The 23,219-nt window shown below is 52.4% G+C and overlaps 1 protein-coding gene across 1 annotated transcript; it reads right to left on the reverse strand.

Moving 5' to 3' along the window:
* Positions 1-1,100: 1,100 nt before the first annotated feature.
* DPH7 (diphthamide biosynthesis 7) lies at positions 1,101-21,226 on the reverse strand. The gene is made up of 11 exons (XM_025262479.2): positions 21,221-21,226; positions 20,117-20,425; positions 19,424-19,557; positions 18,935-19,022; positions 17,552-17,643; positions 17,010-17,182; positions 12,725-12,794; positions 12,527-12,592; positions 12,147-12,319; positions 10,440-10,547; positions 1,101-1,583 (listed from the first exon to the last, which is right to left on the reverse strand). The coding sequence occupies exons 1-11, from the start codon at positions 21,224-21,226 to the stop codon at positions 1,156-1,158; spliced, it is 1,647 nt and encodes a 548-aa protein (XP_025118264.1). The 3' UTR covers positions 1,101-1,155.
* Between the last annotated feature and the right edge of the window lie 1,993 nt (positions 21,227-23,219).

Raw genomic sequence — 23,219 nt, forward strand, 5'->3', positions numbered from 1 at the left:
AACCAGAACCCCTACCGACAGGGAAGTAGGCAAGAACATGTGGCTCAGCTTGCAGGAGGGAGATAGTTCACAAGGCAGATCCAGCCACGTCACAGCACTGGGTAATTCACCCCGAGTTCTCCCCAGGGAACAACCAATGAGCACACTTATGGGTCCCAAAGCAGTTTATTTTGGTGAAACTTCCCGCCTTGGGGCAAACCTAAAGATAAGGCCACACGGGAAGTTGCTGCCAAACTGCTATGTCCCTCATAATCTGTAGTCTCTTTCCTCTTCATGTTCTGTTTCAGTGCATAATTCCTCAGATCCTAATTCTGTTTAACTGATCCTTAAGTGAAATATCGTAAACTAAACCCTGGAGGAGGGTTCAACGTTAAAACGTTCTAACCTGTGCTGACAGTTGTATCGGGAAATAATAGAAGCTTGTGTTTCTGACTCAGAATACCCGCCTGCCCTGTTAGTGGACGCTGAGGCGCTGACAGATGCCACAGTGGCATATTCATCTGCTCTGCATCTACACCTGCAGCCCCACATCTGCTCCTCCAGAGCAGGGGCTCACCTACGGGAGTCAGACCAGTCACAAGCCCAGTACTATGGAGTTAGCTGTGCCCAGGTTTAACTAAAGCCCCAGTGAGGAGGCGCGGCTACTCCACCACAGGACTTAAGATCGTTCAAGTGTATGGCATGCTAAAGCAGTGCAGCCTTCTTTTTGGCTATTTGCACAGGAGGCTATGCAGGCACTCCTGGTGCCGTGATCTTTTCAATGTTCATATAAAGCTGCTTGGGTATAAAGAAGCTTTGAAAATTTTAGTTCATGTAAATAGTTGCTTATATAAATCCTAAGAACTGAAAGTCAACACACAGGAAACTGACAAGTTTGCGAGCTGGGAACCAAGCCCCTTCACCCCACCCCCTGCTGCCACAGAGCCGAAATTTTGAAGGGCCCAGCAGATAAGGTTTATCTGAGAGGCCAACAGCTTTTCTATTTACTGAGAAAATTCCACAGATGCACTGAGCCCCATACAGAAAACATGTAACCAAAATATCAGTGAGATAGTCTGGGGTCACTTCATTCTTAAAAAAGATAAAGATGTACTCTTAAGTTTTATTTGTGGAAATTGTCTTTAATATGTCAAACCAAGCAAGGTCTTCCCCAGCTCAGATGTTCTCCCACTTCCAGAGGTGAAGAACGTGATTATAAAAAGAGCAAGTGGCCAGAAGGTTGATGTTAAAGTCTGCTGCCTCCAGATCCTGGTCGCAGTCACAGATCTTGATCCCTGTAGTAGGCAGCCGGCCATCCTTGTCCTCTGCAGATGGCTGCAGAGGAGCCTCTAGCTTGCTTCCGTTCTGGGGTGTGGTGCCACCCACTCCATCACTGTCAGCTAAACACTCTGAAGAGGGTGCTGGTGACGGGTCTGCAACCTTCAGGGTAGGGTCCTGGTCTGCTGTTCTGGCTTCTGGGTCACTGCCAGGGAAGGACGGCTGGGTCTGCGGCAGACGGCAGAAGTAGAGCCAGGACCAGTCGATTCCATACACCAGCGAGTTGGGCAAGGGGTAGGACAGAGAGACGGCTTCCTGTTCTTCCTCTGGAACGAGATGGGAGGACACAGAAAACTTAGCCAGAGTTAATCTCATCACCCACCCCCAAGAGACCCTGCTGCTGCTACTAAGTCACTTCAATCGTGTCCGACTCTGTGTGACCCCACAGACGGCAGCCCACCAGGCCCCGCCATCCCTGGGATTCTCCAGGCAAGAACACTGGAGTGGGTTGCCATTTCCTTCTCCAATGCATGAAAGTGAAAAGTGAAAGTGAAGTCGCTCAGTCGTATCCGACTCTTAGCGACCCCATGGACTGCAGCCTACCAGGCTCCTCCGTCCATGGGATTTTCCAGGCAAGAGTACTGGAGTGGGGTGCCATTGCCTTCTCCGCAACAGACCCTGCCCACCCTCAAAGAGAAACTTCCAAGAGCAAGCACCGTGTGTCACGCAGAGCACTGCTGAGACACAGACAAGGATAGAAGGGTGGGCCTTCATCCTGCAGTGAACGCGCTGTGTGTGCCCAAGAGAGGAGGCATCCTGCGCCACGGAGCGGCCATCCAGGGCGCCTGAGGACGCAGAGTGAGCCAGACAGAGGGAATGGGGTATATCAGAAATGAAGGGAACAAGCACACGTGAAGCACACCACAAGGAAAGCTTGGTGTGTGTGAGAAACCACACAGGTGTGGACGTGGTGAGTTGTCATCTGGAACTGGCAACATGTCAGAAGTGTCCCGGCACACAGAGCTCCCTTAGAGTCTGGGTTTGAACTGGGAAAGGAGTCATTCACTGCCTGAGCGGTTGTCCTTGTGGTGAGTTGCTACGGCAACTCTGAAGATGAAGGGCAAGACTGGAAAATGTTAGACCTCGTTCTGGACAGAACATTGCCGAGAAAGGATGAAAAGTGACACGTGACCAGGGAAAGAAATGATGAGGGGCCCCCTGGTGGTCTGTGGTAAAGAACCTGCCTGCCAGCGCGGGGTAAACTGGTTCAGTCCCTGATCTGGGGGACCCCAAGTGCCATGGAGCAGCTAAGCCCGTGCTTCGCAACCACTGAGCCCGCGTGCCCTAGAGCCGGTGCCCCGCAGACAGAGAAGCCCCCACAGTGAGAAGCGCCACACAGAGCTAGAGAGGGGCCCTGCTCTCTGCAACCAGAGAAAAGCCTGCACTGTAATGAAGACCTAGCCAAAAATAAACAAATAGAAATTTGAAAAATAAACATGATGCGGTGTCTCCAAACGTGAACTGGTCAAGGGTCCAGGTCAAGGCTGAGGCTGGTAAAAGCAGCTGCAGAAAACTTGTGGCCAGTGAGCTGGGGATGTGAAAACCGTCACCAGCCACGTCCCTGGTGTAGGGATCAAGGCCGCAGCACTCAGAATCGTGATCAGACTCTGAACCATGACCAGAATGAGCAGTGAAGAGAGGCCAAAGCTGGCATCAGGAAACAGACCAACGATACAACCAACGCACCAGAGATCCTCCCCAAGCCAGGGCTTTGCCTGAGCAGAGGAGGCTCCAGAAAGAAGCCCAGTGCCAAGCTCTCCCGGAGAGCAGAGAGGCACCTGGCACCAGCACAGAAGGGAGCTCCAAGGAGACCACCCTGCCCCTCGCTGTGAACATCTGGGGGCCTGGGAGGCAGGGTCGCCGGCACAGTCAAGGCCCATGATACTTTCACATCCAACAACCACAGGCAGCGTCCACGCGTGGTCCAGGCGGACACAGAACCCTCCTGCCGCAGGGCAGCACCGCACGGTAACGCGGCATGCCTGCTGCTCAGGGCCACCGCAGCAAGAGCTAAGCAAGCACGCTGCGCAGCAGGAGGTCGAAAGGCTCCATGAAGGAGAAGGAGTGCAGGCAACACTGATCACAGCACAGGAAACAACATCAGTCACGTGGTCAAAGGACAAAATCAATCATGTGGTCAAAGGACAAAACCGTGTTTCCACCTGGGAAGTTTAAAACCTTCTACTAAACCAACCACACTTGGATAAAAGGGGAAATACAAACTTGAATCACAGAATTTCTTCATAAAAATGAAAGCAGAATCACCACATATCAGAACCTAAAACTATGCTTAAATCAGAGAATAATTCAGACATAAAAATACTTAATACAAAGCAAAGTAACAAACATAAGTGAATTGTAGTCCCAACTCAAAATGCTAAAAAAAGAACTAAGGAGGCAGAAGGAGAGAAACAACAAAGGTAAAAGAAGTCGACAAGGTGGAGAAAAGCAACAACGTGATGATAATGAAAAATCAAACCCTACTTCTTAAAGTATACGCACTACTAACTAATTAAGGAAAGAGAGACATACATATTTGTATAACTATACAAAGTAAAACATGATAAAGGGAATAACTATTAGGAAATTTTGACCCCAGTAGAGACATAAAGCATAAACAAAGCAACTTTCACAGAAAAATATAGAGAAAGTTCACGCAGAATCATCATTCAAAAATAAATCAGGCCCAGATAGTCATAGGAGAATTTTCACTGCATCTTGAATATAAAGATAACTCAAATGACATATAAATTATTCAAGACATGATAAAATGATAAAATTTTTTTCACATTTTTTGTTTTGATTTTCACATGAACGAAACATAATGCTGATAAATAGCATAAAAAAAATTTGCGTCGTCTTTGAACATTATTGAAAACCCCAAATAAAGTATGCTCCAGGATGCAGCGCTACACTGAAGGAGGCAACCTGTCTTCCAAAGGAGACACACACGTGGTCAAAAGGCACGTGTGAAGATGCTCACCATGGTTCATCATCAGAGAAATGCAATAAGAATCACAATGAGATATAACTTGACACCTGTCAAAATGGCCATCATCCAAAAGACCACAACCACCCCACGTTGGGGAGCCTGTGGAGGAGAGAGGGCTCTCCCACACCGTCAGTAGAGACCTGACCGGCACAGACACTGAAGAACGGCATGGAGGTTCCTCAAGAGACTGCACACAGGCCTCCAACCACACGGCCTAGCAACTCTGTTCCTAGGCACATGTCCAGAGAAAGCGAAACTGCACACAGGCCTCCAACCACACGACCTAGCAACTCGGTTCCTAGGCACATGTCCAGAGAAAGCGAAAAAATTCAAGTACAGGCACCCCAGTGTTCATATGTGCGTATGCCCGACTCTGAGGCCCTACGGACTGTAGCCCACCAGGCTGCTCTGTCCGTGGAGTTTTCCAGGCAAGAATACTGGAGTGGGTTGCCATTCCTTTCTTCAGGGGTATCTTCCTGACCCAGGGACTGAACCTGGATATCCCACATTCCAGGCACATTCTTTACCATCTGAGCCACAAGGGAGCTCTCTAGTGTTCACAGCAGCATTCTTTACCATCTGAGCCACAAGGGAGCTCTCTAGTGTTCACAGCAGCATTATTTACAGTCCCAAAGAGTCAGACATGACTAAGCCGCTAAGCACAGCACAGAGAACTAGTGGTTACCAGTGAGGAGAGGGAAGGCAGGAGGGGCAATACAGAGACAGGGGATTAAAGATACAAACAATGTATGTGTGCTCAGTCGCTCATTGTGTCCAACCTTCCGTGACCCCTGGACTGTAGCCCACCAGGCTCCTCTGTGCAGGGGAATTTTACAGGCAAGCATACCAGAGTGGGTTGCCATTTCCTGCTTCAGGGGATCTTCCCGACCCAGGGACTGAACCCACGTCTCTTTTGTCTTCTGCACTGGCAGGCAGATTCTTTACCGCTATGCGATCTGGTAAGCCAAGTTACAAACTAAACTATCATATATAAAATAAATACGCTAAAAGGATATATTGCACAGGGACTTCCCCGGTGGTCCAGTGGTTAGGACTCTGTGCTTCCACTGCACGGCGTGCAGGTCCAATCCCTAGTAGGGGAACTGACTTCCTGCATGACGTGTAACAAAACCACCCCAGAAAAGGATATATTCAAAATATATATATTTGAAATATATATATTCAGTATATACATGTGAAATACTGGGCTGGATGAAGCACAAGCTGGAATCTAGATTGCCAAGAGACATATTAATAACCTCAGATATGCAGATGACACTACCCTTATGGCAGAAAGCAAAGAGGAACTAAAGAGCCTCTTGATGAAAGGGAAAGAGGAGAGTGAAAAAGCTGGCTTACAACTCAACACTCAAAAAACTAAGATCATGGCATCTGGTCCCATCACTTCATGGCAAATAGATGGGGAAACAGTGGAAACAGTGACAGACTTTACTTTCTTGGGTTCCAAAATCACTGCAGTTGGCAAATGCAGCCATGAAATTACAAGATGCTTGCTCCTTGGAAGAAAAGTTATGACAGACCTAAACAGCATATTAAAAACCAGAGACGTTATTTTGCTGACAAAAGTCCGTATAGTAAAAGCTATGGTTTTTCCAGTAGTCATGTATGGATGTGAGAGTTGGACCATAAAGAAAGCTAAGAGCCAAGAATTGATGCTTTTGAACTGTGGTGTTGGAGAAGACTCTTCAGAGTCCCTTGGACTGCAAGGAGATCAAACCAGTCCATCCTAAAAGCAATCAGTCCTGATTTGGAAGGACTGACGCTGAAGCTGAAATTCCAATACTTTGGCCACCTGATGCAAAGAACTGACTCACTGGAAAAGACCCTGATGCTAGGAAAGATTGAGGGCAGGAAAAGAGGAAGACAGAGGATGAGATGGTTGGACAGCATCACTGACTCGATGGACATGCGTTTGAGCAAGCGCCGGGAGTTGGTGATGGACAGGGAGGCCTGGTGTGCTGCAGTCCGTGGGGTCTCAGAGAGTCAGACACGACTGAGCAACTGAACTGAACTGTGCAGCACAGAAAGTACAGCCAAAATTTTATAGTAACTATAAACAGAGTATCACTCTTAAAAATTGTGAATCACTATATTATATATCTGAAACATAATATTGTAAGTTAACCATACCTCAATAAAAGAAAATTTTTTTAATTTAAAAAAAAAAACTACTTTGACAACTAAAACAAAACAAAACCATAACCAAGTGTGATTTATTCCAGGAATATATATTCCATATTAGAAAATCCATAAACAAAATTTACTATATAAATATATTCACAGAGAAAAATAATACAGTTCAACAGATAGTATAAAAGCATTTGACAAAAAAAAAAATCAACAATTCCTGATTTTAAAAAATACTCAAGAAAACAGAAATTGATGAATACTAAGGACAGGTGGCTCAGACGTGAAGAGTCCGCATGCGATTAAGAGACCCAGGTCCGATCCCTGTGTTGGATAGATCCCCTGGAGATGGGAATGGTTATCCACTCCAGTATTCTTGCCTGGAGAATCCCATGGACAGAGGAACCTGGCAGACTACAGCCCAGGGGGCTGCAAAGATTCAGACATGACTGAATGACTAACACTTTCACTTTTCTTTCAAGGACACACTTTGCTAAGTCGCTTCAGTCGTGTCCAACTCTGTGCGACCCCATAGACGGCAGCCCACCAGGCTCCCCCGTCCCTGGGATTCTCCAGGCAAGAACACTGGAGTGGGTTGCCATTTCCTTCTCCAATGCGTGCAAGTGAAAAATGAAAGTGAAGACACTCAGTCATATCTGACTCTTAGCGATCCCATGGACGGCAGCCTCCCAGGCTCCTCCGTCCATGGGATTCTCCAGGCAAGAGTACTGGAGTAGGGTGCCATCATGGGAACTAGCAGGGCCCCTCTTCAAGGTCAGGAATAAGGCAAGATGTCCTCCACTCTTTTTTAAAATTGTACTGGAGACACCAGTAAATGAAGTTAAATGATAAAATAACTAAAGGCATTCAATTTGGAAAATAAAGAATAAAACTCTTATCTTTTGCAGATGACACAATATTTACTTGCAAAACCCAAGGAATCAATAGCAAAACTAACAGAAACACACATTTATAATTGGCAGAATATGAAACTACCAACAAAAAAACCAACAACGTTCAAATAGACAATAATTTAGTTAGAAGATACAATGAAAAGAATGCCCACCTACAAGAGCAACAAAAACGTCAGATCACTGAGAAGTAGAGTTAATAAGAGACGTGCAACGAATGCGCACAGAAGGAGTCAGTGCTCGTGGACTGGTTCACAGCCAGGGCAGGAACACAACCGCCTGTGTGCTGCCACCCTGCTTATTTAACTTATGTGCAGAGCACATCCTGTGACATGCTGGACTGCATGAATCACAAGCTGGAATCAAGACTGCCAGGAGAAATATCAACAACCCCAGGTATGCACATGACACCACCGTAAAGGCAGAAAGTGAAGAGGAACTCAAGAGCCTCTAGATGAAGGTGAAAGAGTGGAGTGAAAAAGCTGGCTTAAAACTCAAAATTCAAAAAACGAAGATCATGACATCTGGTGCCATCACTTCATGGCAAATAGACGGGGAAACAATGGAAACAATGAGAGATTTTATTTTCCTGGACTCCAAAATCACTGCTGATGGTGACTGTAGCCATGAAATTAAAAGACACTTGCTCCTTGGAAGAAAAGCTATGACAAACCTAAACAGTGTATTAAAAGGAAGAGACCTCACTTTGCCAGCAAAGGTCCATATAGTCAAGGCTGTTGTTTTTCCAGTAGTCACGCTGGATCATGAAGAAGGCTGAGCATCAAAAATTGATGCTTTTGAATTGTGGTGCTGGAAAAGACTCTTGAGAGTCCTTTGGACTGCAAGGAGATCAAACCAGTCAATCCTAAAGGAAATCAACCCTAAATGTTCATTGGAAGGACTGCTGCTGAAGCTGAAGCTCCCATACTTTGGCCCCCTGATGCCAAGGGCTGACTCATTGGAAAAGACCCTGATGCTGGGAAAGATTGAGGGCAGGAGGGGAAGGGGACGACAGAGGATGAGATGGTTGGATGGCATCACCAACTCAATGAACAAGTTTGAGCAAACTCCGGGAGATAGTGAAGGACAGATGAGCCTGGCGTGCTGCAGTCCATGGGATTACAGAGAATCAGACACGACTTAGCGAATGAACAACTACAAAAAGATACAAGAACAGATCTGAACAAATGGAAAGGTAGCCCTTTTCTTGAATAAGATCCCAGATGACAAATAAGTCAGTTGGGAAGTTAATTTGTATTTAACGCAATCCCTATAAAAAACCAAGAAACATTTTTTTCTGGGACAAGCTAAGTTGACACTCAAGTTCAAACGTAAGAATAGTCAGGAAGCCCTTGAGAAAGACCTAGAGGAGGCAGGCAGCCCACTCTAACAAACGCACTGAATGTTTCCATGGTTGAAGAGCAGGTGTGAACACACTGAGACAGCTGGGGGGCAGAAGAGAAGACAAGAAATGCAGGGTCCATTCGGGAAGTGCCTGCACACAAGAGCTGGTGTCTCGAGTCACCGGGGGTAGGGGTGGGGGGAGGACGGGCTTTCTAGGAACAGTGTCGGGACAGTTCCACATACCACACAGGAGGACTTGGATCAAAATCCTAATTGTAAAAAGATGACGTCCGACATGTATGAGAAAACACTGATGAGTTCCTTTAGAACCTGGCTGTCTTTTTAACTAAGAGTCAAAAATCTAGACTCAGTGAAAAAAACCTATAAATTTAATTACACTTTAAAAAAAAACCCAACTTTTGTATGGGAGGAAAAACACTATATGCAAAATCAAGGTAAGAAACAGAAAAATTATTTCCAACATAAACCAAAGATTAAGGGCTGATGCCACTAATACAGCGGGCTAATACACAGGAACTCTTTAAACCAAGGGAGAAAAAGACTAGCAGTCAGAGGGAAAAACAAGCAAAATACAATTAAGAAAAACAGGAATATAAAACCAGCCCTTCAGGCAAGCGAAAATATATTCAGTTTCACTCCTAATTAGGGACATGCAAATTTCAACTACTGTGTGATGTTATTTCACACCCATCAGATGCAAAATTCCAAAGCTGGTGACACGTTCTGCTGGCAAGGCTGTGGGGAAGCAGGGTTCTCATCCGTGGCTGGTGAGATGATGGAATCAGACAGATAACAGTCTATGAACCCTGCAATCCCACATCTAGGCAGTAACCCTAAATATACACCTCCAACAAGCAAAAACACACACACAAAACAACATATTGAAGCATTATTTGTAAGTATAAGATATTAGAAATAACCCAAATAATCATATAGAAAACTGGAAGAAAAAAACTAGAGTATACCCACTAAATGGAGTGCTATAAAACTTAAAAAAAAAAACAAAACTCTATGAACCATTAAGGAGTGATTTCCAGGATGTGCTTTAAAAGTGAAGTAAACAAAACATGAATTTATACAGAATATCTTTTCTGTACCAAAGGAAAAGTATGGATATATAAACATACACACTAATTTTTGCAAAACGACACAGATTTGTAACCCTAGGCTGACGGACAGGCTGCCTGCCAGAGGTGATGGAAGCTGTGTGAGAAGAGGTCTGGCCTGTTTGTAGCTGTTCAGCTGCTCAGTCGCGTCTGACTCTGACCCCACGGACTGCAGCGCCCCAGGCCTCCCTGCCCTTCACTACCTCCCGGAGTCTGAGCATGCCTTTTAACACTTTTTTTTTTTTTTTCTTTTTTTGGCTGCACCTTGGCACGCAGGATCTTTGCTTCCCAATCAGGGATTGAACCTACGCCTCCTGCAGTGGAAGCATGGAGTCTTAAGCACTGGACCACCAGGGAAGTTCCTAATGTAATTTTCATTTCTAGAACATTGTTAATGTTTTTACACATTCAAAACCAAAATTAAATCAATCAGGATGAATAAAAACATTCTTTAAAAAAAGAAACGAACCTAACTGTACTTCAAATATAATTGCCATACAGAAGGAAAAAACAACTCTAATCCAAGTAAATTCTGAACACAGTACAGTGACTAAATCAAACGAATGGAACAAACAGAATGGCAGGAGCATCCGGACCCACCGAAACGCGCAGGTTTGCTTGAGGTGCGGCACCAGCAGCGCTGCACGAGCTCAGGCCCACGAGTCCAGCCTTGCCGGGAGCCAGGGCGGCAGAGAGCAAGCTGTGCTGCTGGAATGAGTTACAGGCGTCAGCATGAGCTCATGTTCTGACACACACGTGTGTACACACATAAAGCCACGTTCACAGGCACAGAAGCATGAGCATACGTGTATAGACAAACGTGTACGTGCAGGTATGCAGACACACACACGTATGTGTGCAGACACTCACTATTAAGAGGATCCAGGACTTCCTGGAAAAGCAGCTTGTCCGGGGTGTGGAGAGGGAGAGCCCAAAATGAGCCTAGAGTGACCAGCCCGGCGCCACTCAACCACATGCCCAAAAGAAACATCAGCAATAAAGGGACAAAGTGGCATCTTGTGGTTGCTGACCCCTCACTTGGAGGGCAGAGTGCCTCTTCCGGGAGGCCCAACACCAGCGCATAACCCACAGTGCGTACGCTGCAGACACGCAGCCGTGGACAGGCTGGCAGCACACGGCACCCGCGAGCAAGCGTGAGCACCTCTCCCAGGGCCAGACGACGGAGGCTTTAAAACAAATGTCATTAGGGATAAACAGGGACATGCTGTAATGAGAAGAGTCAACAAGTCAGGAAAACACACAAGCACGACCACACATATACACAGCTAACAAGCCCCAAGTCTCTGAAACAAAAACTGACAGAAGCGAGGGAGGAAACAGATGTCAATCAGCAACGACCGCTGAAGCAACTGTGGTCCAGTTACAAGAGGAGCGGGACTGCAGACACTGACTGCCCACTTTGAGAAAGGAACGACCAGACACAGCAACAAGACCAGACGGTGGGCCCTCCCCCACCGGGACAGAGCACATGGCCCTCCCCAGACAGGCCACAGTGAGTCCCAGGGACCCTAAAACTCGAATCAATGACAGAGATTCAGGATGCTGTCAAAAACGTGCAAATTAAACAGCACACTACAAGGTAACCAATGAGTCAAAGAAGAAATTGCAAAGAAGTTGGAAGATACTTTTTGAGATGAACAAAAATAAAAATACAACATACCAAACTCATGGGACACAGTGAAAGCAGTGTTTAGAAGGCAATCTATCACTGTAACTCCTACACCGAGAGAAAGAGAGGGCAGAGAACTGCCAGAGCATCCACGGGACAAAGGGCAGCCACACGGCAGGAGCAGAGCCGAGGGCTCAGACGAGGAAGCCTGGAGGCCACTGCCGGCGGAGATGGTCGGGACGCATGGGGGCGCGGGCTCCTACGGAGGAGGGGACACGACCCCAGGGGGGATGAGGGGCAAGAGCGGGGTGGGGCTTCGAGAGAAGAAAACGTGAGGGACCCCTGGTGAGAGGAAGGCCAGTCCGCCTGCCGGTCGGGGCCCTGCTGGGTTCTGCCTGGAGCAGGAGAAAGAACCGGGCAGCAGCTGAAGCGGTCTGGAACGCAGGCCGCTGAGCCCGAACTGTTGGCAGTGGCGACCACCCCGCAGGCCCCAGTGGGGCTGGGCGTCGCTGGGTGCAGAGGCACCCAGATAATGGAGCCGATCAGGCGAGGACCGCGGTTAGAGAGCAGTGGCCGAAGCTGAGGCTCTGGAGTCACCCTCACGGCAAGGCCGGGTAACCTGGGAACGTGTCAGGACAGAGGAGGAGCCTGGTGGGCAGGGGCGTGGAGCCGCTCACCTGCCGCCATCTGGTAGTCGATGATCGTAAAGCCGCCGTGCATGCAGGCCGCCAGGAGCAGGTCGCGCTGGAACGGGTGCCACTTGAGCCTCCACACCCCGCCCTGCACGGGAACGTCCGCCAGCGGCCGCCGCAGGCTCCGCGTGTCCCAGAGGAGAACATGCTCGTCATAGCTGAAACCCACGGATCTCAACCAGTGTGCGGGAAAGCGGGGCTCCGCGGGCAGGGCACGCCTCGCAGGAGACCCGGCCCCAGCCTTCCAGGACTAAGTCGCTCCCTGAGCCCCAGACACCCACATTCTGGTTCAAAGAGCGGGCTGGTCAGACGCCACAGCGGCCACAGCGGCCACACAGGGAATGGGCGCCGCAGCCAGGACTCACCTTCCCGTGGCCAAGACGTGCTCATGGTGGGGGCTGCTCTGGATGCTGCACACGCCCATGGAGTGTCTGCGGGGGGCGGGGGTGAGCAGGCGCCCTGCAACTCCCCAACAGAAGCCAGGGGTGGGGGGCTGAGCAGGCAGAAGCAGGGCGGGGCGGGGGCGGGGCAGGGCAGGGGGGGCTGGCCCCACGAGGACTTGCCTGCGGCTGCTGAAGGCGGCAGTGTCGGGCGTCCTGGTGTCCCAGCCCTTCAGGAGGCCATCGTCCCCACCTGCACGGAAATGGAAACCACCCCCGCTGGCCAGGAGGCACGCTGAGGACGGGCACCGGCCGCTTCTCCGGGCGCAATCGCGTCTGTGAGGGTGTTCCCACACAGGCACGCGAGCCCCAGAGGCAGCCAGCTGGGCCACCACCCTGCCTTCACACGCTGCGGGGAAGAAGGGGAAGACAGGGGCCACACCCGCAGGAGAAGGGCACACAAAGGCACGGGCGCAGAGCGACCGGCCACACGGACTCAACCCTTCCGACTCCTGCCGCCTGGAGCCAGCGTGGCCACATCCGAGCGCTCGGAACAGACGTGTCTGCAGGAGGCTCCGCAGATGCCTGCAACTGGCGACACGTCTCCGTGTGTTTTAAAGAGAAAGGTCCCTGGTAACCTCACAGGAAAACGGCTTCTTTTGAGGAAACTGAAGCGACAGAAACGAGAGGGGAGTCGGTGCCCTGACGCACAGCCAGTCTTTGAAGAAAAGCAACACCAAGAGAGAAGGGCACAGCGTCCTGAAGGAAGACGGGCAGAGAGGATGGAAAGGAGCAAACCAACCACATAGCCAACCGCGCTGAACCCAGCACTCCTCCACCATCTTCCACCCACTGCCCACCACCCATCCACCAGCACTTCCTGGGCACTCCACAGATGGGGACGGCGGTGAACGTGACCTATGTCCTTGGACCAGCAGAAGCCACCATCCCGGCACTGAGCTGTGGGTGAGCCTCAAATACAAGCTGCCATTCCGTGCCAGATATGTAAAGAGAACTGGCTCTGGTTTCTTTACACTCCGGGCTCCCTTCTCTCACACTCCACGTGCTCCACCAGGAGCTCCTACTGATCGACCTTCACGCAGCAGTTTCCCACCCTTCCTCCTCTCCACTGCCCCCACCTCATCCCTCCCCTGCATACAGTAGGTCTCTAACCTACACCCTCACCCCCTTGCAGTTTACACTCAACACAGTAGCTAAGGCTGTTGTCCAATCACTAAGTCGTGTCTGACTCTCTGTGACCCCATGGACTGCAGCATGCCAGGCTCCTCTGTCCTCCACTATCCCCTGGAGTTTGCTCAGATTTATGCCCAGAGTCAGTGATGCTGTGCAACCATCTCATCCTCTGCCGCCCCCTCCTCCTTCTGCCTTCAGTCTTTCCCAGCATCAAGGTCTTTTCCAGTGAGTCAGCTCTTCGCATCAGGTGGCCAAAGTATTGGAGTTTCAACTTCAACATCAGTCCTTCCAATGAATATTCAGGACTGATTTCCTTTAGGATGGACTGGTTGGATCTCCTTGCTGTCCAAGGGACTCTCAAGAGTCTTCTGCAGCACCACAATTCAAAAGCACCAAATTTTTGGTGCTCAGCCTTCTTCATGGTCCAACTCTCACATCCATATCCATACATGACTACCGGAAAAACCATAGCTTTGACTATACGGACCTTCGTTGGCAAAGTGACATCTCTGCTTTTCAATACGCTGTCTAGGTTTGTCCTAGCTTTCCTTCCAAGGAGCAGGTGTCTTAATTCCACAGCTGCAGCCACTGTCTGCAGCAATTCTGAAGCCCAAGAAAATAAAGTCTGTCACTGCTTCCCCTTTTTTCCCCCATCTATTTGCCAGGAAGTGATGGGCCCAGAGGCCATGATCTTTGCTTTTTGAATGCTGAGTTTTATGCCAGCTTTTTTACTCTTCTCTTTCACCTTCATCAACAGCCTCTTTAGTTCCTCTTCATTTTCCTTCGTTAGAATGATAAGGATCCTCTTAAATTTTAAAATGTTAAGTAGGAAACATTCCTCTGTCCAACACCTCACAATGGCTCCCTTCCACTCTGAGCAAATGCCGGCGTGCTCCCAGGGGCCTCAGCCCAGCGCCCTGTCTCCGTGACCTCTCGCCTCCTGTTCCACACTAACTGCTCGAGACACACAAGGCTCCACAGCAGGACAGTCTGTGCCACCCACGGCACCCGATACCCTTGCCTGTCCAACCTTCCTCCTTCCAAAGTGTATTCACCACCAAGCATGTTATACTCAGCATTCCTTGTCTGTCTCCACCAAGCACTGGAAGCTCAGTGAAAGCAGGGACTTGGTCTTCCTCACAGAAATCACTGTCCCAAGCCCCTGGGACAGTGCTCGGCATGTGGCAGGTGCTCAACAGACACTTGTTGGATGAATGAATTGATCCCGAACTGTTAAAACATTGTCTCACTCCACTGTGGCTTGAATTAGCTAAACCTCAAGGCAGAAGAATTAATCCATGAACAAGAGCTCAAAAAATCAAGTCTTTACTGTTCTCCCTGAGTCTGTTCAAGGGTACAACAGCAAAAACTCTAGAAAAGATCCCCTTTCAGGGGAAAATAAGCATTAAACACAAAATCATAAGTGGTCTGAGGACATCCCTGACCGTCCAGTGGTTAAGAATCCGCCTTGCAATGCAGGGGATGCAGGTTCAATCACTGTCAGGGAATTAAGATCCCATGTGCCTTGTGATGTGACAAAAAATATTAATAGGATGAGGACAGGGCACCATGAGACCAATGGCGAGGGACTGAACGTACAGTGTTTCTAAAGACAAGATTTTAAGCTGAGCCCTGCCAGAAAAGTAGAATTAACCTGTGAAAAATTAAACTAAGATTAGAGAAAACATAGAAGAGTTGAGGAAAAGAAGACTGAGAGCAAGGAAGAATCACTCAAAATAGGGCCAGCCAGGTAGGCAGAAACCCAGTTACATAAGACCCAGGGCCCTGCTGGGTACCCTGGGTGGGAGCTGCAGAAGGCTCAGGACCGCTCAAGCGAGAAACTCTATCCTTGAACGGGAGGCTGGGCAGGAGAGCTTGAGCATGAACGCAGGCCACTGCTCGGTGCTCTGCTGTGACCACAGCATGGGACCGTAGTCCTGACAAGCAGAAAGAAAGTAAGAGAGATACAGCCAATTCTGAGAAATGCTCAGAAAACAAAACCAAGACACAGACTCTCAGAAGGGGCGAGTGGACAGAGACATCTGATTTGGGTGCCCAGACCCTGTCCCGGGGCGCAAGGCGTGGCAGGGCCACACGGGAGCACAGGCATGGCCGGAGCCCGTGGAGGGAAGCGCTGGCGAGCACCCCAGCATGAGCGCGGGGAGCTGGCAAGACAACGCAGCCAGAGCTCAGAAGAAAGGTCTGCTCCCACCAGCGAAGCGCAGTGTCTGTGGAGACACGGTAACGGAGTCAGGAGAGCGACAACGTGGAGCGAGAAGAGGACGCGGGCGGGACCACGAGCGCGCTGGCGCGGGAGGAGCCCGCGGAGCAGAGGGCAGGCTAGTGCGGGACTAGCACGGAGCGAAGGGGGGCTGGAGCAGGACGAGCCCGCGGGGCGGAGGGCGCGCTGGTGCAGGAGGAGCGCGGAGCAGAGGGCAGGCTAGTGCGGGACTAGCACGGAGCGAAGGGGGGCTGGAGCAGGACGAGCCCGCGGGGCGTAGGGCGCGCTGGTGCAGGAGGAGCGCGGAGCAGAGGGCGCGCTGGTGCGGGCCGAGCCCGCGGGGCGGAGGGTGCGTGGCAGCAGGGAGAAGCGGCGCCCGGACCGCGCAGCCTCGATGCCCCGGGAGGGACGCTGGGTACGACCAGGCAGGCCCGTGGACCTGCTCCCTGGGCTGGGCAGCGCGCTGTTCCTCCACACGAGGCTCCGGGGCCGCACCGCTCGTGGTGAGCGCTGCACGCCACCGGCACCCAGACAGGAGACAAGGCCTCGGCTGCTCTCCGGCCTCTGCGGGTTCCGCAGCCCTCAGCCGTCTTCCCTCAGAGCCCCGTGCCCTCCGCGGCCATCAGGGTGGAAGGGGCTCCCGGTGCCCACGTCACCACCCTGTCCACACGCGCCACGCACAGCACCAGGAAGCCCGTCTTCCCTGCCGCCGGCCTGACCTGGGAGGGAAGCCGTTCCAAAAGGGGACAGGCAAGCCTAAGACCCAACATGACAGCTCAGCACTGACCCAGACGACCGGGCAGCAAGCAAGGGTCTCCGACTGGACTTCTGAAGGAGAGCGAGGACCCCTGCCAGGGAACGAGCGTCAGGGGAGCTCCCACAGGGGAGCAGCGCCACCCGAGAGCCCGCGGTATCCGGGCAAACTGCGCTTCGCTTTCCAAGGACAGCTCTGTGAGCACCAGCTCAGCCTCTGCCCCGTGACCTGCGTCGCCTCTGCTCCCTCCCGCCCCTCACCCTCAGCAAGTCTTCAGGGGGGCGCTCAGCGGAGGATACCTGAGTACACGACTTCCGTCTGCCAGTAATTGAAAGCAGCAACCCAGGCCTCGAACTGATGGGCCCGCCACGTGACCACGGCCTGCAATCCGGGCCCCGCCTCGCCGATCTTCAGGAGGTGGAGCTGCCCTTTGGAGTCACTGCTAATGATTTTCAAGGGCTGGTCACTGGCCCTGGACACAAGGAACCAATGGAGAATCTGGCTGAAATCGATTCACTGCCCTAAACTCCTCACCTCTTGTGGTTCGCAAGCAGGGACACTTTATGCCCCCAAGACACAGCAGAGAGAGGCTCTCCAGGCCCTGGTATGTGAACAAGACTCCTAAGAGGCTTGCCTGGGCAGAAACTGAAGCTGCCATGAGCTTGTCAAAATAAACTAGGGTCAGCTTCCCCTGGTGAAAACATGCCCCCTTTTTCTTTCAAGATACGGACTGGCAGTGACACTCCCAGGCGTGAGAGCCAGTCACAGCCAGCAAGGTGGCTTTCCTTCTGTCTCTCACACGAAACAGCCAAGACTCAGGCCCACCACCGCTGGCCCTCACCTTCCAGCTTTCCCAGTGGACCAGTCCAAGGACAAGGCCAGACACTGCTTTTCCAGGGCCAAGCGGGAGCAGGGCTGTAGTGTCCAAGTGTCCTGCTAGAGAGAAGGAAGCCATCACAGGGGAACGAGCGGCCCCGGCACACGGAGGAGACCACTGTCTACTCCAGGGGACGTGTGTCTTTAGGCACCCTGCGGAGCAGGACCTGAGAACACTGCCCAACCAGCTCCAGGAGTCCTCATCGCTGAAGGAGGGCCTGCCCACACACAAGACCTCAGGGGAAGTGGGTCTTTCTGCTGCCCAAGCCCTCCTGGAGACAAGCGCAGCGCCCACGCAGCCTCTTGGAAGCACTGCTGCTGTGGGTTCCCATGGCCCAGGGCCTCCAGGGACAAGACAAAGGGAACTTTCCCCGGACTCGCTTCGCCCGGACACAGCCAGCCATGGAAACGCCGTTTCCTGGGCTTGACTCTATCTGCAGGGTCCCAGAAGCTGTGCTGTCTCCTAGGTTTTCCTATTCTTGCCTCCAGCTCTGGTTCTGAGCCCAGTCCTCCTCAGGCATTCCTGCCATCTTTCCTGAGACAGGGCCACTGCTCTCAGCAGGTCTGAAGCAAGGCCGTCCTCACCAGCGCTCAGCACCGTGGACCCGAGGCCAGCTGGACCTGCTCCAAGGCCCACTCGCAGCGCCTGCATCAGCGCCTCCCCCTCTACTCCCCTCACCCGCTGAGTCAAGACATGGTCAGGGGTCTTTCTTTCACCTGTTCCCACCCCTCAACATGTGGGCATTTTACAAATGTGTGATATGGGATTGCTGTCAGATGCCTCGGGGACAACACATCACTAAGTTGCTCAGCTGTGTCCGCCTCTTTGTGACTCCATGGAGTAGTCTGCCAGGTTCCTGTCCATGGGATCGTCCAGGCAAGAAAACTGAAGTGGGTTGCCATGCCCTCCTCCAGGGGATCTTCCTGACCCAGGGATCAAACCCACGTCTCCTGAACTGCAGGCGGATTCCTTACCCACTGAGCCGTGTTTGGGGAAGCCCAGAGGAATCCTATGCTCTCTTAATTATTGATGATAAACACTTCGACCCAGGAAACACTGCTCTTCCTGCCCCAGCACCGTCAGCCCAAGAACGCTGGCCCAGGCTTTCCTAACAGTGTGTTCACGTCCCTTGTCAGGTTAAAGGACCTGCCTGTCGCTTCAGCTCCTCTGCTGTTGACACACACAGTGTCTTCCTCCTGGAGTTAGATGTAGAACCCATGAACTTAAAAGAGACTGTGTGCTACCTTAGAACATTTCACAATAAAGGTCACCACTGAACAGATCGTCTCAGCACAGCCTCCCTCCATGTTCCTTGCACCCCTCACGAAGCCTGGCCCAGTCACTGACCTCAGATGGCACCAAGCGGAGGAGCTCTATGGACCCAGAAGCATCTGCCACACCCAAGAGGGGATGGCCAGCCACTGGAACGTGACACCTAGGAGAGAATGCACATGCCGGTCAGAACACAGGATGTGCCTTGGGTACAGAACAACAGGCACCCCCGTGACTCACTGCTATAGATTTCAGCTCCAAAGCCAGTTTGGAGCCTACAGTTCTGTTCCTACAAGATCCTCCAGTTTATGAAGCAGAAAATCAGCACTGCTTCCCAGACAGACCGACAGTACCTGTACGGCTTGGAAACTGAAAGAGGAAATGAGCCTCAAGTTACAGCAGCCTCCACAGGCAGGAAAGACAAGACAGGAGAGAAATGAACCCCAACTTAATGCAGATGCCTCCCTATCTTGTTGAAGGCCGCCAGGCATCAGGCTCCTCTGACTGAACAATCAGGTTTTCATGACAAATTCCAACCAAGAGGAACTGTTACCAAACATGTACCATTTCATGTCCAGGATCGCAGAAGTATCTCTTCTTTGGACCTCAACCAGGGGGCAAGGAGACCTGTCCCCATTGCAACTATACAGGTAGAGACGACCCAAACGAATTGGAGGCTCGTCAACATCCAGTTCACTCTACAAAAAAAATGCAGATATGTTCTCTGAATACCTTAACAGACACTGAGGAACCCAAAGGATGGGAAAAGGGACAGGGAAAGAACAGGTTTGCCAAGACTCGGGAACTCTGATTTTCTGAGCTGGAGAAATGTCTTTTCTCTTGTAAGTGACTAACGAGTAGTTGGATTAGAATACAATGCTTCTTCTAAAGGGGCCAACAGAAAGGAGCTGTGGTTCGGATTCCCATGGGACACAGTTTGCCTGCTTAGGACGGTCCCAGTGCCAGCTTTCACTCTTAAAAATGCTTAGGTTTGGATCCGCATAAGTGGATGCCTTCAAGGCTTTAGGTAGAGCTCCTATGACATCCCCTTTTCTCTTTGCTCTAGACTTCACCCATAACCTGGCCAGCCTCACCGCTGCAGACCAGAGAGGTCTCGATGCTTGCGGTCGGCTCTGCCTCTCAGGAGCCTCTCCTTGCCCTTCTCGAGAGGAGCTCGTGTCGGGGACTCTAGCCGCTTGGGAACGGCCACCTGAGGCCGCAGACCGCCCGAGGCCCGAGGCCAGGAGGCCCGCGCACCTGGCACTCCCCGTCGGCGGGCCGGTCCTCCGGCTTCCACAGCTGGTAGGTGCCGCACGCCAGCAAGTGCCTGCAGCCGGCCAGCGGGCACCACTCCACCGAGTCCACGGTGTGCTCCGTGTCCACAGCCTGCAACAGCTGGACTCGGCCGTCGGCCCCCGCACACCCGGAGGACGCGGCGGCGGCCGTGGTGGCGGGTAGCGCGCGGCAGATGCGGAGTAAGGTACCCACGTTGACAGCGCGGAGCGCGGACGCTTTGCGACAGGAGCCGCCCAGCCGGGTGGACGGCACTGCTTCCACTTCCGCCGTCTACGCCAGGCCTCTTCCGGGGAGGGACTTCCTGCCCCACGGACATCCCCGCGAGGCCGCGACCCCTGCTGGCCGGCGGACTTCTACCCGCCCCACGTGCCCCGTGCGGCGGCGAGGCCGGCCTGGGACTGGGCACCTGAGCGTCCGGCACGGAGTCACCTGAGGGCTGGACTCTGAAAGGGGAGCAGAGTCCAGGGTCTGACCCAAAGAGCCTGGGCACAGGCTGCCCTCCCTCTCCCTGGTCATGTCCACCGCAGGGAGCTAGCTGCCTGTGGGCAGTAAGTGCAGCGCATCTGTGGACTCAGAATCCTGCCAGGACAGCAGAGAGCGGAGACAGGGTGGGCCCCAGGGCCCAACGATGAGCAGGAAGGTGAACAGAGGACATGGAGAAAAGACAGTGTCTGAGCTCCAGGGGCAGGTGGGGTCTGTGCCCATTAGATATAGGATATAGGGGAGGGGACCCAGCACACTCAGACTTGGAAAACTGAGTTATGTGCTGGCACCATTCAACAAAGCCAGTGAACTCTACAGAACATGTTTGGGGAAGCCAAGGGTTAGATATTGTTATGAACTGAATGCTGTTGTTATTGCTTAGTGGCAAAATTGTGTTTCTGCGACCCCACAGACTGCAGCCCGCCAGGCTTCCCTGTCCCTCACTATCTCCCAGACAGAATTGTGTTGTCCCCCAAAGATATGCTGAAGTCTTATCTGCAACATCACAGAATGTGACCTTCAGAAACAGGGTCACAGACACCATCCAGTTAAGGTCATTAGTGCACCCTAATCCAGTATCACCGGCATCCTTAGGAGGAGATGTGGTCTATTACAGACACCCACAGGAGAAGCCTGGGAGGTATGAAGCCTCTACAAGGCAAGGACCGCCTGAAGCCGCCGGAAGAGCCTGGAGCCTTCAGAGGGAGCACGGCCCTACCCATACTTTGACCTGAGACTGGTGTGCAGGACCTAGACCCTACGTTTTAAGCCACCCAGCTTGTGTTCCCTTGTTACAGCAGCTGCAGGAAATGGGACAAGACCGAAATCCACATGGAGACCTGGGTGGTTAGCCTGTGGTTTCTGAGGTAGTTTCTATGGCTAGAAAAAGTCAGCTGTTCCGATGGCAGCTGAAGCAGAGTAGAAAGGTTGGTCAGGAAACAGGAGGGCACCCTGAAGTGGCTGAGCCACACACCTTGATCTAATCTGGTGCAAAAGGCAGTCAGGCCAAGCAGCCCCCTGCCTCACTCCTAACAGGTAACAGCCATGAATGTTGAACTTTCAGTCGCTCTCGGATGTGTGGCTACAGAAGTCAAGAGGTCGGTAGAGCAGAGCCAGGGGCCAGATATCCAATAAAGGACAGGGGAAGCAAGGGGATACAGCCAGCCTGTGGGCCCTTGGGTGGCCACTCCAGGGCCCTTGGCAGTGACAGCAAGCCCTCAGCCACCCTTTCAGCTCCACCCAGGGCCCTTCACCAGCCCAGACGCAGAGTCTGACAAGCAGCACGAGATGCAGCACCACCAGGAGGTGGTGCCCACCCAACCCCCCTCCCCCCAGCCACAGTCGGCAGCAAGCCCCAGGGCACGGCTGTTCCAGGTGAGCCAGGAGTCACAGCAAGGAGCACCCAAGGTCAGCACCCAGCGTGACGTCCTCCAGGTCAGCGGAGACTCTGGCACTTCCATTCCAATGGAATGTTCTGAGGACTAGCTAACCACATGGGGAAGCCAATGGCACCCCACTCCAGTACTCTTGCCTGGAAAATCCCATGGACCGAGGAGCCTGGAAGACTGCAATCTATCGGGTCGCTGAGGGTCAGACACGACTGAGCGGCTTCACTTTCACGCATTGGAAAAGGAAATGGCAACCCACTCCAATGTTCTTGCCTGGAGAATCCCAGGGATGGGGGAGCCTGGTGGGCTGCCGTCTATGGGGTCACACAGAGTTGGACACGACTGAAGTGACTTAGCAGCAGCAGCAAGCAGCTAACCACAGGGGAGTCAGTGCTGGTCGGGGAACAGAGACGGGCTGGAGGACCAACCTGGCCACTCCCCCAAGCACACAGGCGGGACACACAGCCTGTAGGCTGGCGCTCATCCCAGGAGCCTGTTTCTGAAGGTGAATCAAGCACACGCGGCCCCAGACCCCAGGACGCTGGCCGCACAGCACTCCCCAGCCCTGCGCCCTGGCCAGAGCTGACCTCAGGCCAGCTGTGGTCTGCAGGACTGCCTCTCAGAATCACATGTATCCTCTTCCCCAACCGTTTGCTAAGCCCCCTTGCAGTCTGGGGGCACCTGGAGCAGACCCCCTTGCAGCAAAGACTTGAACTTGGAAGAGGCACCACGGCCAACCTCCACAGCAGCCAGGTCTTCTCAGCAAAAACCCGAGGGCACTTGGGGTCCCTTCCCCTGAAGGAAAGCCCTCCCTCGGTGTTGGGACTGAGGTGCCCACCTGCTCCCCACATGTTGCAAGCACCCATCTCCCCAGTCCTGTTCTCCAGACACACTGCCCAAGAAGCCTCCAAGTCCTGCAAAGGCAGCCACAGAAAGTTCAGCTCACAGACCAAAGGCCACCCATGAGCTGGCCCCGGTCAGGGAGGCACACGCAGGGTGTCCCGGCAGACAGCGGGGAGCCTGTGGGGGCCGGGGGCTAGCCGGGACGGCCCAAGGTCGCAACCACAGCCGCTGCGGGCCCTTGGGGGGCTCAGCAAGGTGTACAGGACGCTGGGCGCCAGGGCAAGCTCCAAGTCATGGGGGCCCTCAGCAGGGCTGGCAACCCACCTGACCTGAGCGCCCAGGCGCGTGGG

This window comes from Bubalus bubalis, chromosome 12 (genome assembly GCF_019923935.1).
Source record: "Bubalus bubalis isolate 160015118507 breed Murrah chromosome 12, NDDB_SH_1, whole genome shotgun sequence".
In the NCBI taxonomy this organism is placed as follows: domain Eukaryota; kingdom Metazoa; phylum Chordata; class Mammalia; order Artiodactyla; family Bovidae; genus Bubalus; species Bubalus bubalis.